The sequence below is a fragment of the Solanum stenotomum genome, chromosome 7 (genome assembly GCF_019186545.1).
Source record: "Solanum stenotomum isolate F172 chromosome 7, ASM1918654v1, whole genome shotgun sequence".
In the NCBI taxonomy this organism is placed as follows: domain Eukaryota; kingdom Viridiplantae; phylum Streptophyta; class Magnoliopsida; order Solanales; family Solanaceae; genus Solanum; species Solanum stenotomum.
In genome coordinates, this window is record NC_064288.1 from 53,161,214 (window position 1) to 53,174,937 (window position 13,724).

Below are 13,724 nucleotides of genomic sequence, written 5' to 3' on the forward strand. Positions count from 1 at the left end.
CGGAAACTCCTTGATATCCTCTTCTTCTTCTCTTCTTTCTCTCTTCTTCTCTAAAGAACCCTAACTCTTACTCTTTTAAAATGGAACAAAAATGATCCACAATCAGCCTAACACAACAATATAACCTCAAAAGAAATGATTTGTGAAAAGACCAAAATGCTCTTAAATTTTCGGACGGACTCCCTGCCAACTGCCCAACTTTCAAAGGGCATAACTTGCTCATACGAACTCGGAATCGAGCAAACTCGGTGGTGTTGGAAAGATCGTTCCAAGGGATTTCCAAACATAACTGGAACTACTCCTGGATCATCCTGATATAGGAGTTATGACTGCTCAAAGTTGGCCAAAAACTCACTGATTTCCACACTTAGCCAAATTTCTAGATTTTGAACTTAGCCAAATTTCCAAAAGTGACTACTTCCAATTTCAAGCTTCTTCATATTCATTTTAAATTGTCGGATGTTACACATACTCTGCAGAGGACCAGGTCCCTGCACTTGTGAGGAGATCATCAAAACATCTAGGAACATAAGCACTTATCAATTATGATTATCCTTCTGTAATTCTTTTGCAATTGCGTTCATATTCTAACTAGGAAGATTCTTGTTGATGATTGCACCCTAGCAGAAATCACAATAGACAAATCAACCAACAACGATTGGTAAGTATTCTTTAATTCTTAATCAGAGACCTCGATCAGAGTGGTAAGTATTCTATAATTCTACTGTTTCAACCTTTAAACAAATACAGTTGATGACATTAGGATGACTGAATTCTATTAGACCATATTTCTTACAGAGGGGTGAAGCCAAGCATCTAACAGAAGATTGGGAGGGAGCTGTTGCAGATTTGAAAGAAGCAGCTGAAAAATCTCCTTAGGTTTGTTGGCAATTTTTCTCGGTTGTTTTGTTTGTTTATTTGTTTTTTCCCTGTTTAAACCTTTCTTCATGTAGTTATACTACATCTAAGATGAGAGAAGACATTGGCAAGACAACTCGATCATGCCATCACAGTGTGGATATATTGATATGATGTCCTTTTTTGGGGGGTTGGGTTTGAGTTTTGCATGTAACGAAGATTAGATTTTGCAAGTTTTGTGATAGCCATGACTAGTGGCGGAGCCAGAATTTTACTAGTTGGGTTTGAGGCAACTTGGGAACATCCCCATTTCACTACCGAGTAATGAATCACAACGAACTACGATGAAGGCACCTAGCAGGTGCTGAGGAAAAACAACTAAATAGAAAGCTTTCTAAGCTTACACCCTTCAAAAGTGTTTTAACTGATATTTTATTCCGTCAAAGTGATTTTTTTTTTGATGGTCTCAAATCCTATTCATGTCTTAAGCTTCCTAAGATTGTGGATGCAAATTTCTGCAGTGACGGCTTTGGTCCCCTATTAGAACAGATGGTGAAAGCACTTTTCCGGCATGTATCGGATGATTCTCCTACTGTTAGGCGCCTCTGTCTAAGAGGGCTTGTCCAGGTATTCCTGGTCATAGAGTATTCTTTTTTCTTTTTCTTTTCTTCCAAGGAGGAGGAATGTTTACGCGAGGAATTTTCTAGTTTTTTTTTTCCTGATTTCATCATTAGGAGTCCCTCTGGTTCAGTTTGATTTCCTCGGTCAAATAATATCATGGCGTCATTTCATAATTACTGCTTTAGTTATAAAAAAAATCGTTCCTTTGTTTTCCCTTTCCTTTGTGGCTAGGTGCATATTAATTTCTACTCTGAAAGAATGAGAAATTAATAAAGTTTTGAACGCTGCCGTAGTCATTGCTCAAGTACCGTATATTTTCACTTCTCTTGGGTTGAGGTTCATTCTGCCTGCTGGTTTTGCAGATGCCATCTATCCATGTTCTCCAGTATACTACTCAAATCCTAGGGGTGATATTAGCTTTGCTCGATGACTCAGATGAGTCAGTTCAGTTAACCGCAGTATCATGTTTGCTGATGGTAAAGCTTGCTTGGTCTTTGCTAGTATCTTATATTCTACCTTTACATGAATGTTTTCTGCTGACATCCTACTATGTAGGTTCTTGAGTCCTCATCCAGGGATGCGGTTGAACCTGTTCTCCTGAACCTTTCTATACGGCTTCGTAATCTCCAAGTAAGTTGATTCTCTATCCAAACGTAACTTTCTTCAACTTTAGATTTTCTGATAATAGCCTCAAATTGGTTGAATTACTGTACTAGTCCGATTGTATCACATTCTAAATTATTTATTTAGAGCTGATAACAGGGTGGCATTGTGTTAAAAAGACTTTTGTATCAGGACAGTAACACAACTCTGTTTGGACATCCTAGGGTGATGTCTATTGCCTTGACATAATATTTTGCATTATTTTTCAACATTCAAGACATGTCTCTTGATACAAGTTCTTCTTTAATTTGATATTATACCCCTTAAGTGTATGTGCTAGTTAAATATATGAGTGACACCCATATATTGTACTGTGCTAGTGCTGCCACCTATGTTGCTCTGACTCTTCAAAAATGCCGACGAGTGTATGTCGGATCCTCCAAAAGTAGTACATTTGGAGGATACGACACAGGGTGCATCAACATTTTTGGAGCGTTCAAACAACATAGGTTGCCACAATTGTAGTCTGACTTCTAAAAGAACTGAAGTAATTTAATGGTAGGTTTTATATTGTCTCTGAAAATTAGTTCATATCGATGTGCAATTTATCTCTTGGGAAAGAAGCACATGTTACATCATTATCTTCCAATCTATGGATTATAGAAATATTAGCAAGTGCATGTTGAGATGGCCATAGCGTATAACATTATTTTCTTGCCTCATAAAAGGAGTGCATGAATGAGAAGATACGAGCCAATGCTTATGCTGCATTTGGAGCACTGAGCACTTATGGAACTGGGCCTCAACGAGACTCTTTTCTTGAGCAGGTATCTTATCTCTCATTAAACCATTTGTCACCACCTAAATTTGATTTGGTATCTTTTTCTCATTAGCACATAGTTTTAGATGTTCTTTTAAATTTTATCAATTTTAATTGCATCATAAGGTGTCATATCCAACATCACAAGTCAAGAATGGTCTCAAACGAGAATGTTTTGGTTGTGTTGGCTTTATCATTTTGAATGAGCATATGTAAAGGACGTTTCATATTCAACTGTTTCTTTTTCATTGAAGGATCAACATTTATTTGATTGACAATGTAGTCACTTTTCGCTAATAGCTGCCCCTCATGTATATTTACTGAATCATGAAATTCCAAGATGTGTTTGTTTATATTTTATGGTGCATCTTTTTTAATTTTAAAACCTTCAATTGGGATCTCTAAAATAGGAGCATAATCTAGACTAAACTTTGCTGTTAATAGGTCTGTTAATTACTTAATTTCCCGTGAGGCATCTGTTGGCAGTGAATATTTTGTTTTACGGTCCCCACTTCTTGATCTGCTCTTTGTATCTTTGAAGGGGCTCATACTTTTCTTCTACTTATCATCAGACTTTACTTTCTTGGGTAAAACAGAGTAGTAGATATACCCTTTCTATCCCACATCTTCATGGTCACATATGAATTTTGAATGAGATATGATTTATTGTAGTCTCCATTTCTGTTGTACGCGGAGCAAAGTTCTTTAATTCTCGCTTTTCGATTTGGTTAATCAATATCTAATATGTTTCTGTCTTATATTGAACTTTATCAAGAAATGATCTTCACTTTTTCTACTCGTCAGGCTCATGCTGCTTTTCCACGGATGGTTTTACATCTTCATGAGGATGATCTTAGTGTGAGACAAGCTTGCCGAGTAAGTTTAATCTGCCAGATTTTATTCCTTATGTTGTTCAGGATGCATAATGAGTTGACTTTTCAACACGCCAGAACACTTTGAAATCCATTGCTCCCTTGATGGAAATTGATGGAATAACTGCTGTTTTCAACACTCATTGGTTTAGTTCGGACCATCGGTATGTACCCATTGATTTGAATAATCCTTAATGGTTATTCATGAGAAATGATATTAAGTTGCCTTCAATTTTTAGAGGTGACTATGAAGACTTTCTTCGAGAACTTGCAAGGCAACTAACTCAAAATCTTGCTGCCCGAGTAGATAGGTACATGGCATCAATAATACAGGTCCGTATTCTTTTTCTAATCTTGCATTTGGAGAAATTTTGAAGGTATACATGTCTTTGTGTTGAAATGCCATTAAGTTCAGTGCTATGATGAAATTGGTACAAGAAAAAAAATTGTGAATTTCCTACCATTCAAAAAGTAAACGCAGTTTCCTTAAGAAGCTGGTGGGTTTCGTAAAATCATATTCAGACTAAAATAGCTGTCAAATTTTGATGTTATAAAATTGTCAAGTTGCTGAGATGGTTCTGGCATATGAAGAGNTATATTTGAAGGAGCTCATACTTTTCTTCTACTTATCATCAGACTTTACTTGCTTGGGTAAAAAAAGAGTAGTAGCTATACCCTTTCTATCCCACATCTTCGTGGTCACATATGAATTTTGAATGAGATATGATTTATTTTAGTCTCCATTTCTGTTGTACGCGGAGTAAAAATTCTTTAATTATCGCTTCGCAATTTGGTTAATCAATATCTAATCTGTTTATGTCTTATATTGAACTTTATCAAGAAATGATCTTCACTTTTTCTACTCGTCAGGCTCATGCTGCTTTTCCACGGATGGTTTTACATCTTCATGAGGATGATCTTAGTGTGAGACAAGCTTGCCGAGTAAGTTTAATCGGCCAGATTTTATTCCTTATGTTGTTCAGGATGCATAATGAGTTAACTTTTCAACACGCCAGAACACTTTAAAATCCATTGCTCCCTTGATCGAAATTGATGGAATAACTGCTGTTTTCAACAATCATTGATTTAGATCAGACCATCGGTATGTACCCATTGATTTGAATAGTCCTTAATGGTTATTCATGAGAAATTTATATTAAGTTGCCTTCAATTTTTAGAGGCGACTATGAAGACTTTCTTCGAGAACTTGCAAGGCAGCTAACTCAAAAATTTTGCTGCCCGAGTAGATAGGTACATGACATCAATAATACAGGTTCGTATTCTTTTTCTAATCTTGCATTTGGAGAAGAACTTTTGAAGGTATACATGTGTTTGTGTTGAAATGACATTAAGTTTGGTGCTATAATGAAATTGGTACAAGAAAAAAAGTTGTGAATTTCCTACCATTCAAAAGTAAATGCAGTTCCCCTAAGAAGCTGGTGGGTTTCGTAAAATCAGATTCATACTAAAATAGCTGTCAAATTTTGTTGTTATAAAATTTTCAAGTTGCTGAGATGGTTCGGGCATGTGAAGAGGAGGTGCGCGGATGTGCCTGTAAGGATGTGAGAGAGGTTAACTGTAGCAGGAGTTAAGGAGAGGTAGTCCTGGGGGAGAGATAATTAGGCAGGACATGACACAACGCCATCTTACTGAGGACATGACCTTAGATAGGAAGGTTTGGAGATCGAGAAAAAAGGTAGAAGGTTAGTAAGTAGCCAAGTGCTGTGGCACTTTATGTGTGGGAGGTAGGGTAATATTTAGTAGGCGGGAAGTCTCTTATACTTCTCTGTATTACTACTTGTTGTCTCATTTGCTTTGTATCTTGCTATTTTATTGTCATATTATTCTTGCAATTATGCTTCAGAAACTTTTCTTTTGAGCCGATGGTCTATCAGAAACAACCTCTTAACCTCACTAAGGTAGGGTTAGGTCTGCGTACATCCTATCCTCACATTGGGTATGTTATTGTAAATTTTTCAAGTTGCTCCTACCTCAGAGATGAATGAAGATGAACCTCGAGATGTATGTGTAGATGGCACAGTTTTATTTTGATTCTAGTATGGTTAGTTATTGCTGGTAATAGGATTCAAGTTGATATATTTGTTGAAAAAAGTTGTATTATACACTGGTGTAAGAAAGCTCATGGAATTGACATAAGAGTAGCGACGGATATATGTTTTTTGTTGTTTATTCTTTTTTGATGTACTGGTACTGTTGTCGCACTGTGAGATGAAGTGCTTGAATTTCCGAATCTTCAGAAAGTAGTAGTAGGCATACTTCCACCACAGGCTTGTCCACAAGCAAATCAATGTTCGACAGGGGAACACGCTGTATTGAGATTTGTAGCTTGCTTGACTGGCCGTAAGATGTTCAATCAATTGGCGCTATCCCAACCCTTCTTCCTTGAACTATGCGTTCATGCCTTCAAAGTAAAGGAATGATGGTGTAGCGTTTTGTGCTTGTAGTTCCCAATTAACTATTTATGGTATAGCTGAAAACTGCTAGACGAAACACATTTTGTAGCCTCTTCTAAATGAAAAATTTGTGAGATGAAGTGCTCTCTATAGTTTCTTCTACACTCTGAAAACAACTTGGTAAAACTTTCTGGTGTACAGGCATTTGATGCTCCTTGGCCAGTTGTCCAGGCAAATGCGGTTTATTTATGCAGCTGTGTGCTTTCTCTCTCCGATGATAAACACATATCATCCCATTACTACAATCAGGTATTTCCAGAACATCCTTTGCCTGTCTGATTTTAGTTAAAGGGGCAGCCCGGTGCATAAAGCATTCCGTGTTAGCAGGGTCCGGAGAAGGGCCGCACCCCAAGGGGTGTGATGTGGATAGCCTAACCCCTAATGCAACCATTAGTGGATACTTCCATGGCTCGAATCCATGACCAATGAGTCACACGGAAACAACTTTACCGTTGTTCCAAGTCACCCTTTCACCTATCTGATTATAGTAAAATGATCTTTTTATGTTCTAAATCTTCTTATGATCCGCTCTCTTTTAGGTTTTCGGGATGCTTGTTGGCAAAATGAGTCGTTCAACAGATGCAATTGTTAGAGCAACTTGTTCTTCAGCTCTAGGCCTGTTACTTAAATCATCAAATGCAAGCTCATGGAAAGACATTCGACTTGATCGAGCTGATTCATCACATAGAGGCCATGAACCATAATCTGCTAGGAGATCATGATTCACGATTAGTATTAACCTACACGAAAACACGATACTTTCAAGAGCTCTGATATTGATCCACATTGTACAGTTCCAAATAATACTCTGTTTATTTCTGTAAGGACTCCATTCTTTTTGTGTATATTAGTGCTGTATAGAAGGTTTAGCTTCTTATTATATCTATGTTACATAGTGTCCATGTTTTTGTAAAGTGATTTTCTCTGATATCTTATGTTTTAACATTTTATTTCTGTTTATATTGTAAAATTCAAGTATGATTCATGAGTAGCAGTAATATATCCTATTCTTTTTTTTATTGAATGCTTGAGCACTAAGAGATTTTCGTGTGTTCCGCGTATCTATACATAGTATATTACGCCCCCTAGCTCCTACAACTATTAGATTTTTTATCGAGATTTCCAATCTTATACAATGTCTAGTCGTTGCATAGTGCATTAACGATAGAAAATTTGATTTGCAAGTAGTAAACATTTTTTTTTTCTCGATTTTGTGGTGTCTTTTCAGTTGATACTAAGAAATGTTTTAGCTGTTGGGTTCTTAGGACGTCATGCGGAAGCTCATAATTGCAAATTATAAACATGATAAATCAGATAACAAAAACTTATATGAAAAACATATTAAAATTGTTGAGATATAAACCTCCCCATAAACTAAACTCTTAAACATCTACATTGTGGAAGTTATTGTGTTCTGCTATGAGAATAGAGATCTTCTTTTCCTCTAAGGAAAGAACAAACTAAATATGGAAGAAAATTATATTTTTCTTTGAGAAAAAGTTAAAACATTTATGGTAATACTTTGAGTTTTCTTTAAGGAAAAAAATAAACTTCAAATAAAGAAAAAAAATCAGGGCAAAACCCTAACATTAGCATGTTGAAATAACTTGTCGCTCCCTGCAACAAACATGCACGAACCATTTTATGAAGTATAATTTGATTGATCTTCATCATATTTACGAACCCTGCATCACAAAATCAGATAAAATGCGAAGTCTAAAGTTAAATTAAATGAAATAATAAGGAAATAAAGATATAAAATGGAACGGAAGAGCAATTTTTAATTTCCTCATTTTCATCTTTATGTTAAGTGGAAAATACTCCAATTGAAAGAACAATTAACATATTAAAGTTCTACTTGACATAATTATGTTGTTAAAGTAGTTTAGCAATAGAGTTTTGTTGTTTAGCGACGAAAATTGTCCGTTCCATAACAACTATAACCATCCTTTATAACAACATTTCACAGTTTTGAAATCAATTTTTTCATGTTATGTTTATATACTTATATTATATTTTCTCTATATATACTTATTACAGAGAAGTTTGACTATATATAGATAAGGTGTGAAATACGTACGAGGAGCAATCGAACTTAGCTTTGACAAGGTACGGAAGACGGACATGACATACGAGGGGGAGACTAGAGACTCTGACCCAATTAAAGTCAGTAGTAATAGTACTATACTCTCTCAAGCAATCGCATGCGATTTGTCGATCGTCGATGGTGGTGGCAGCATCGTTTAATTTCTTAATACTATCGCAACAACTTCCTAAATACCCCGTAAGTGTAAGAAAAGGCTTGCAATCAATCAAATAACTATTAACATTTGTACATGTTAGGGTAGCTTGTGCATGGGGTGCAACTAGTACCACCATGCACAAAACTAGTAAACATGCAATTTTTATCATTTTTATGAGAAAAAAAAAGGGATGAAAATTTTAGAATAAAGTTCGAGATATTTTGATAATTTGTGAATTGGTGTACAAAGCTTTTTAGCACCTTAGGGTTTATATAGGAAATAATTGAGTACTAGCTAGTTGGTGTTAGGTAGAGTTGATTATTTTATTTGTTTATATTTTAGATCTTTATTTATGTGCATTGGAACTTTCATGAACCATGTTAGGTTTCTTGGGAATATAAAATTGAACCCCACGTGGTAAAGGATGGCATGGGCATATAACAAGTTATAATATTAAATATTTTAATATGATATCAAAGCAGGTAAGATTTTACCAAGAAAATAACTATTTTTGTTAGTGTATGGTTGGTGAGATTTTTTTAAAATTTAAAATTAAAGTTTGATAATAATTAATATTTACAAATTGGATAGTGTTTTGAGGAGATTGGAGACAAGTTTAAAATTTGAAGTTTACGAATTCTGAATTTTAGATCTTTTGAGTTAAAATTTTAAATTAATAATTTATATATAAATTGAAATTTTAAATATTTGTTTTGTGATACCGAAAGACTAAAATAATAGATGTCATTATAAATGAAAATGCATCGAGTACTCATCAGTAGACTTATGGGGCTCAGCTTGGCCATGTTTGGGGGCCAACTTATAGTCGGTCGAGTAATTTCTTGATAGTGAATTAACATACACGAAAAATGTTTATGATCTTGAATTCATAGACACTAAAAAGCTCAAAAATGCAATTAATGAAAATGCAACTAGTACTGGTCATTAGGCCTGTGAGGCTCGACTTGACAAAGTTTGGGGGTTAACGGAGTCAATCGACTAACTTTTGAAAAATTATTAGACTAACAAACATGAAAAATGCTTAAAATCTTTAACTCTTATTTCGTGACACCGAAAAGCTGAAAAAAAAGAGACCACATTAATGAAAATGCAACGAGTACAGGTCATCCCTGAATATGGAGATTCACCTTTAACAGGGGACGAACCCTATATATAAAGAGTCGTGTTTTGTAAGGAGCGCTTCATCTCTTATAATGAAACTTCTCAACATTAATTCAAATTAGTCGAAGCTCAAATTAAAGTTTTTTTTCCTTAAAAAAACAATTAAGCTTGAAAAAGGATGCATCTAATTTTGCAATGAATATAGTACATGGTAGGAAATGGGACATCGATCCCCTGATTGGTTTGCAACGTGTAATTATAATGATCAGTATATATAAAAAAAAATTAAATTCAAAAATAAAATAAAAACTAAATTTAAATTCCAAAAATAAAATAAAAACTAAATTATATTCAAATAGGATCAAAATTGTAATACAACCGCCTCTTTTATTACATAATACTGAACTTAAAAAGAGAAAAAACACGTAGAAGAAAAGAGACAACAACGTAACAGATACAAAATACAAAAGAGATGCATAAATAAGAAGAGATCAAAGATGACGATCCCATCACTTATTGTTCTCTTTATTATTATTGCACAATTTGCGCGGTTGCAAAATATGATCCATCATTCATCATCCTTATTACTAAACCCTGTATCACAAAATGGAACCAAATTCATGTTATTAAAGATAAAATTTAAAATTAAATTAATCGAAACATTGACATAGTAGAGTTGTACTAATTAATGTGTCGTTTATATATCAACAAAGTTTTATTGTTTAGCGATATAACTCAAAATTTTAATGTAATGTTGAAATGATGATGAGAGAGGAAAAGAAAGAATTACTTACGTGGAACAATCACATTGGGCGCTGGTAGGGAATGGAATATTGACCTTACATACGGTCGGTAGATCAGCGGCCTTGAGCCAATTAAATCCAAGGATAATATTAGCTTGCACTTTTAGGCAATTGCATGTTGTTTGTCGATCGAGAATGGTGATGGCTGCTAGGCCGCTACAACAGTCTCCTAAAGGCCCTAAATTCGTAAGGTAGGGCACGCAAGCGGCAATGTGGAGATTGACATCTACGCATGGTATAAGGGCTTGTGTATGGGGTGCAATTAGCACCACCATGCATAAAACTACCATGCATGCAATTTTTGCCATTTTTGTTTAGCTAGCTAGGAGATAAATGAAAATGAAATTATAATGCTTTAATTGTTAGTAAGAGTGTTGGTGTGAAAAATGCTTTCATACCTTAGGGTTTATATAGCAAGAGGATTGAGTACAAGTTGGGTATTTTATGTGTTTATTTAAGTATTGATTTATATTTTAAGTTTAACATTTACGTGCATGAAACTTTGTCCAACAACCATGCACGTTAGAGTTTTTGGGAAATATGAAAATAAAAAATTCATACAAAGTTAAAGACTCATATATCTTATTATCTTTCGAGTTTAAGTTTAATACAATGACAGTATATGTATAAGTATTCTATACTTAAAATTGAACTATATATACATAAATGATAAACCGAGAAAATAGAGTGAAAACCTATGATAACTGGTAAAATTATCCCAATTGTGTGTAGGTTTTGAAAATCTAGATTTTAGTTTTTAAATATCGAGTGATTTGTACTATTGAAAATTGAGTCAAAATCATGTTCGTCATTTTTTTTAAAGGAAAATCAATGCCAAATTGATGAACTGTACATCATCGATTAATTTGTCGATGGATGGCATTGAATTTCCCTCGGTTTTTTGGATCGACCATGTACGTCAATTATTTGTCTCTCGGTTTTTGCATTATTTTAGTACTGTTAATTCAATGTAGCTAGCTTCAAAAATTATTTAAATTAACTTTTGATAAATGAAAGATATAACACAAATTGAAATGGAGAAATACTATACATATAACCGTCCAAATCATATATAAAAAAAACTCCAATAAAATAAGTACAACTTTTTTTAAAAGAAAATCAGTGCTCTACAATTTCGTGGGCAATCCCTTCTTGGTACGATCTTTATAAAGTTTTTTTCAATAAATACATCATATTGCTAAGGAAAAAATAGAAATATTTATCGAAGATTGATCATGATAATGTTGTCAACTTGGATATATAGTGTTTTTGATAAAGTTTTGAATATAAAAGTTTGATAATATAATTACTGTCTCCTTCCTCGATCCCTATCCCATATGCACAGTGTTTGAATCAATAGAGAACCTTTTTTTCTATGAATCGATATTATTCCATTCCAAATCCTTCCTAATACTTCCCAAGAAAAATCTCTAATTTGGATCCCAATCAATTGACGGGTTAGTGTGAGCTTATTCATGCGGTTATGCACTCTTTCAAATAAGAATTTGTTTTCTGAAAGATCCTGGCGTTCGTGTTCCATAGTAGTTGATCACTTTTCATTTTGCACGGTGCTTAAGAAATCATAAATAAGAAGATAACTTTATTAATTCACCCCCTAAAAACTTCTTGGGAATTTTACAAACAAATTACAACACTTTCAAATAGAATTAATTACACAAGGGTAATATAAAAAAAAATTAATTAATGATTTCTTGATTTAGTAAGGTGCACAACTAATATGGGACAATTATTTTTAATATAATGATCAACTAATATGAAACGAAAGGAGTATATAACTAAGAGTTGACAATACTAGATTCTATGTGCACTCTTTTCAATTCCAACCTAAAGAAATGATTAAATAGTTAATAAAAAAAGACTAATCACCTTAGTATTGTTAAAAAGCCTTCTTGAGATCTACTCTTTTAATTAATTAGTTCCATAAAAATTGGCCGGAGTAATAATTATTGCCACATGCATTTCAATAATTATATTTTACCAATATTAATGTGAAAGAGAAAAGAAAAACTATTAATTAGAAAATAAGTTCGTATATTTCTTTCCACTTAATTTTTTTTAGTTGTTATGGTTTCTTTTGTTAGAGTCAAACATAAGAATTATAACTAACATTTTACGACGTATTTTTTCATCATATTGATATGCAAAAAGTTGCAATTTATAGTACTTTTTTGCATAATTTTTGAATATCTAAATTTTTAGTTTAAAATATCGAATGAATGTAATCTAATTTAACTTTGAAAATTAATCAAATAGACTTTTAAAAAGCACAATCTAACAACTAAAAAGGAACGGAAAGAGGGAGACTAAAATTGCTTTGGTTATCACATGCCCGTAATTCGTACATTGTGAAATACCAAAAAGATCAAATTTATGAGTTTAAATGGTATATATCGATATTAAAAAATATTATTTTACATTTTTAATGTTAGACTTTTCAAAGATATTATAATAAGTTATTTTAGTGTGTTATTTTACATATATTATTTTACATTTTTAATGTAGATTTTTCAAATATATTATATATACTACTCCCTCCGTATTAAAAAAAAAAGACTTTTAAAATTTGTGGTGTAAAACGAATTATAATATATTTGTATAATTATCAATGATTTCATTTAGGTTACAATAAAATCTTAAAGTTAAATTGTTACTAAATATAAAAATATGTTATTATTTTTGAAATTGACTAAAAAAAAATATTGTCACATAAATTGAGATAAAGAAATGTATATTTATGCGTAAATTAAAACTTAATTAAACTCATTTTCTTACAGGTATATATTGTCTTGGAGCATCGCCGATTTTATAAGTCTGTACTAAATTTAAATGTCCATTTTTATTTGTCAAGTTAAAAAAATAAAAAATAATTTATCATTTTACATTTATTGATCCTTTTTATCATGAGCAACTTTCACATATAGCAAATATAAAAATCATAGTTGTATGTTATAGCTATAGTTTGCATAATTGCACTCCATAACAAATTTTATGTTTGCTATGGAGCTTTTGATTTGTATAATTCGCTAGATACGCCCAATTTTATACAAATTGTGCAGTTTTGTATAAATTCATTTATACATTATAATTTGTATAATAAGATTTGTATTTGTATAATTATAAGTATATAGGACGAAAATATATGTATTTGTATTTGTATATACACTTTTCTCTCGCTTTATACAAACACAAACGCATTTTATATATTTTATACCGAAATGTATAAAATGACTAATTGTATACCGAATCAAATGGCAAAAAAAAGGAATGTTTGCTGCGAATTACAATTA

General features: G+C 32.9%; 1 protein-coding gene across 4 annotated transcripts in view; it reads left to right on the forward strand.

Annotated features, from left to right (window-relative positions):
• Positions 1 to 7,263, forward strand: part of LOC125870242 (protein SHOOT GRAVITROPISM 6) — a 53,980-nt gene extending 46,717 nt beyond the window's left edge. For 2 of the 4 annotated variants that reach the window (XM_049550621.1, XM_049550625.1), the window contains 9 exons: positions 1,380 to 1,485; positions 1,842 to 1,955; positions 2,035 to 2,109; positions 2,811 to 2,909; positions 3,707 to 3,778; positions 3,853 to 3,938; positions 4,014 to 4,107; positions 6,390 to 6,497; positions 6,788 to 7,263. In XM_049550621.1, coding sequence (XP_049406578.1) covers positions 1,380 to 1,485; positions 1,842 to 1,955; positions 2,035 to 2,109; positions 2,811 to 2,909; positions 3,707 to 3,778; positions 3,853 to 3,938; positions 4,014 to 4,107; positions 6,390 to 6,497; positions 6,788 to 6,952 — 919 coding nt within the window. In that variant the 3' untranslated portion in view covers positions 6,953 to 7,263. Of the gene's footprint in view, positions 1 to 1,379; positions 1,486 to 1,841; positions 1,956 to 2,034; positions 2,110 to 2,810; positions 2,910 to 3,706; positions 3,779 to 3,852; positions 3,939 to 4,013; positions 4,108 to 4,644; positions 4,816 to 4,952; positions 5,062 to 6,389; positions 6,498 to 6,787 lie in introns of those variants that run through there. The other 2 variants (XM_049550622.1, XM_049550623.1) reach the window with 2 other exon arrangements.
• Positions 7,264 to 13,724: the final 6,461 nt, after the last annotated feature.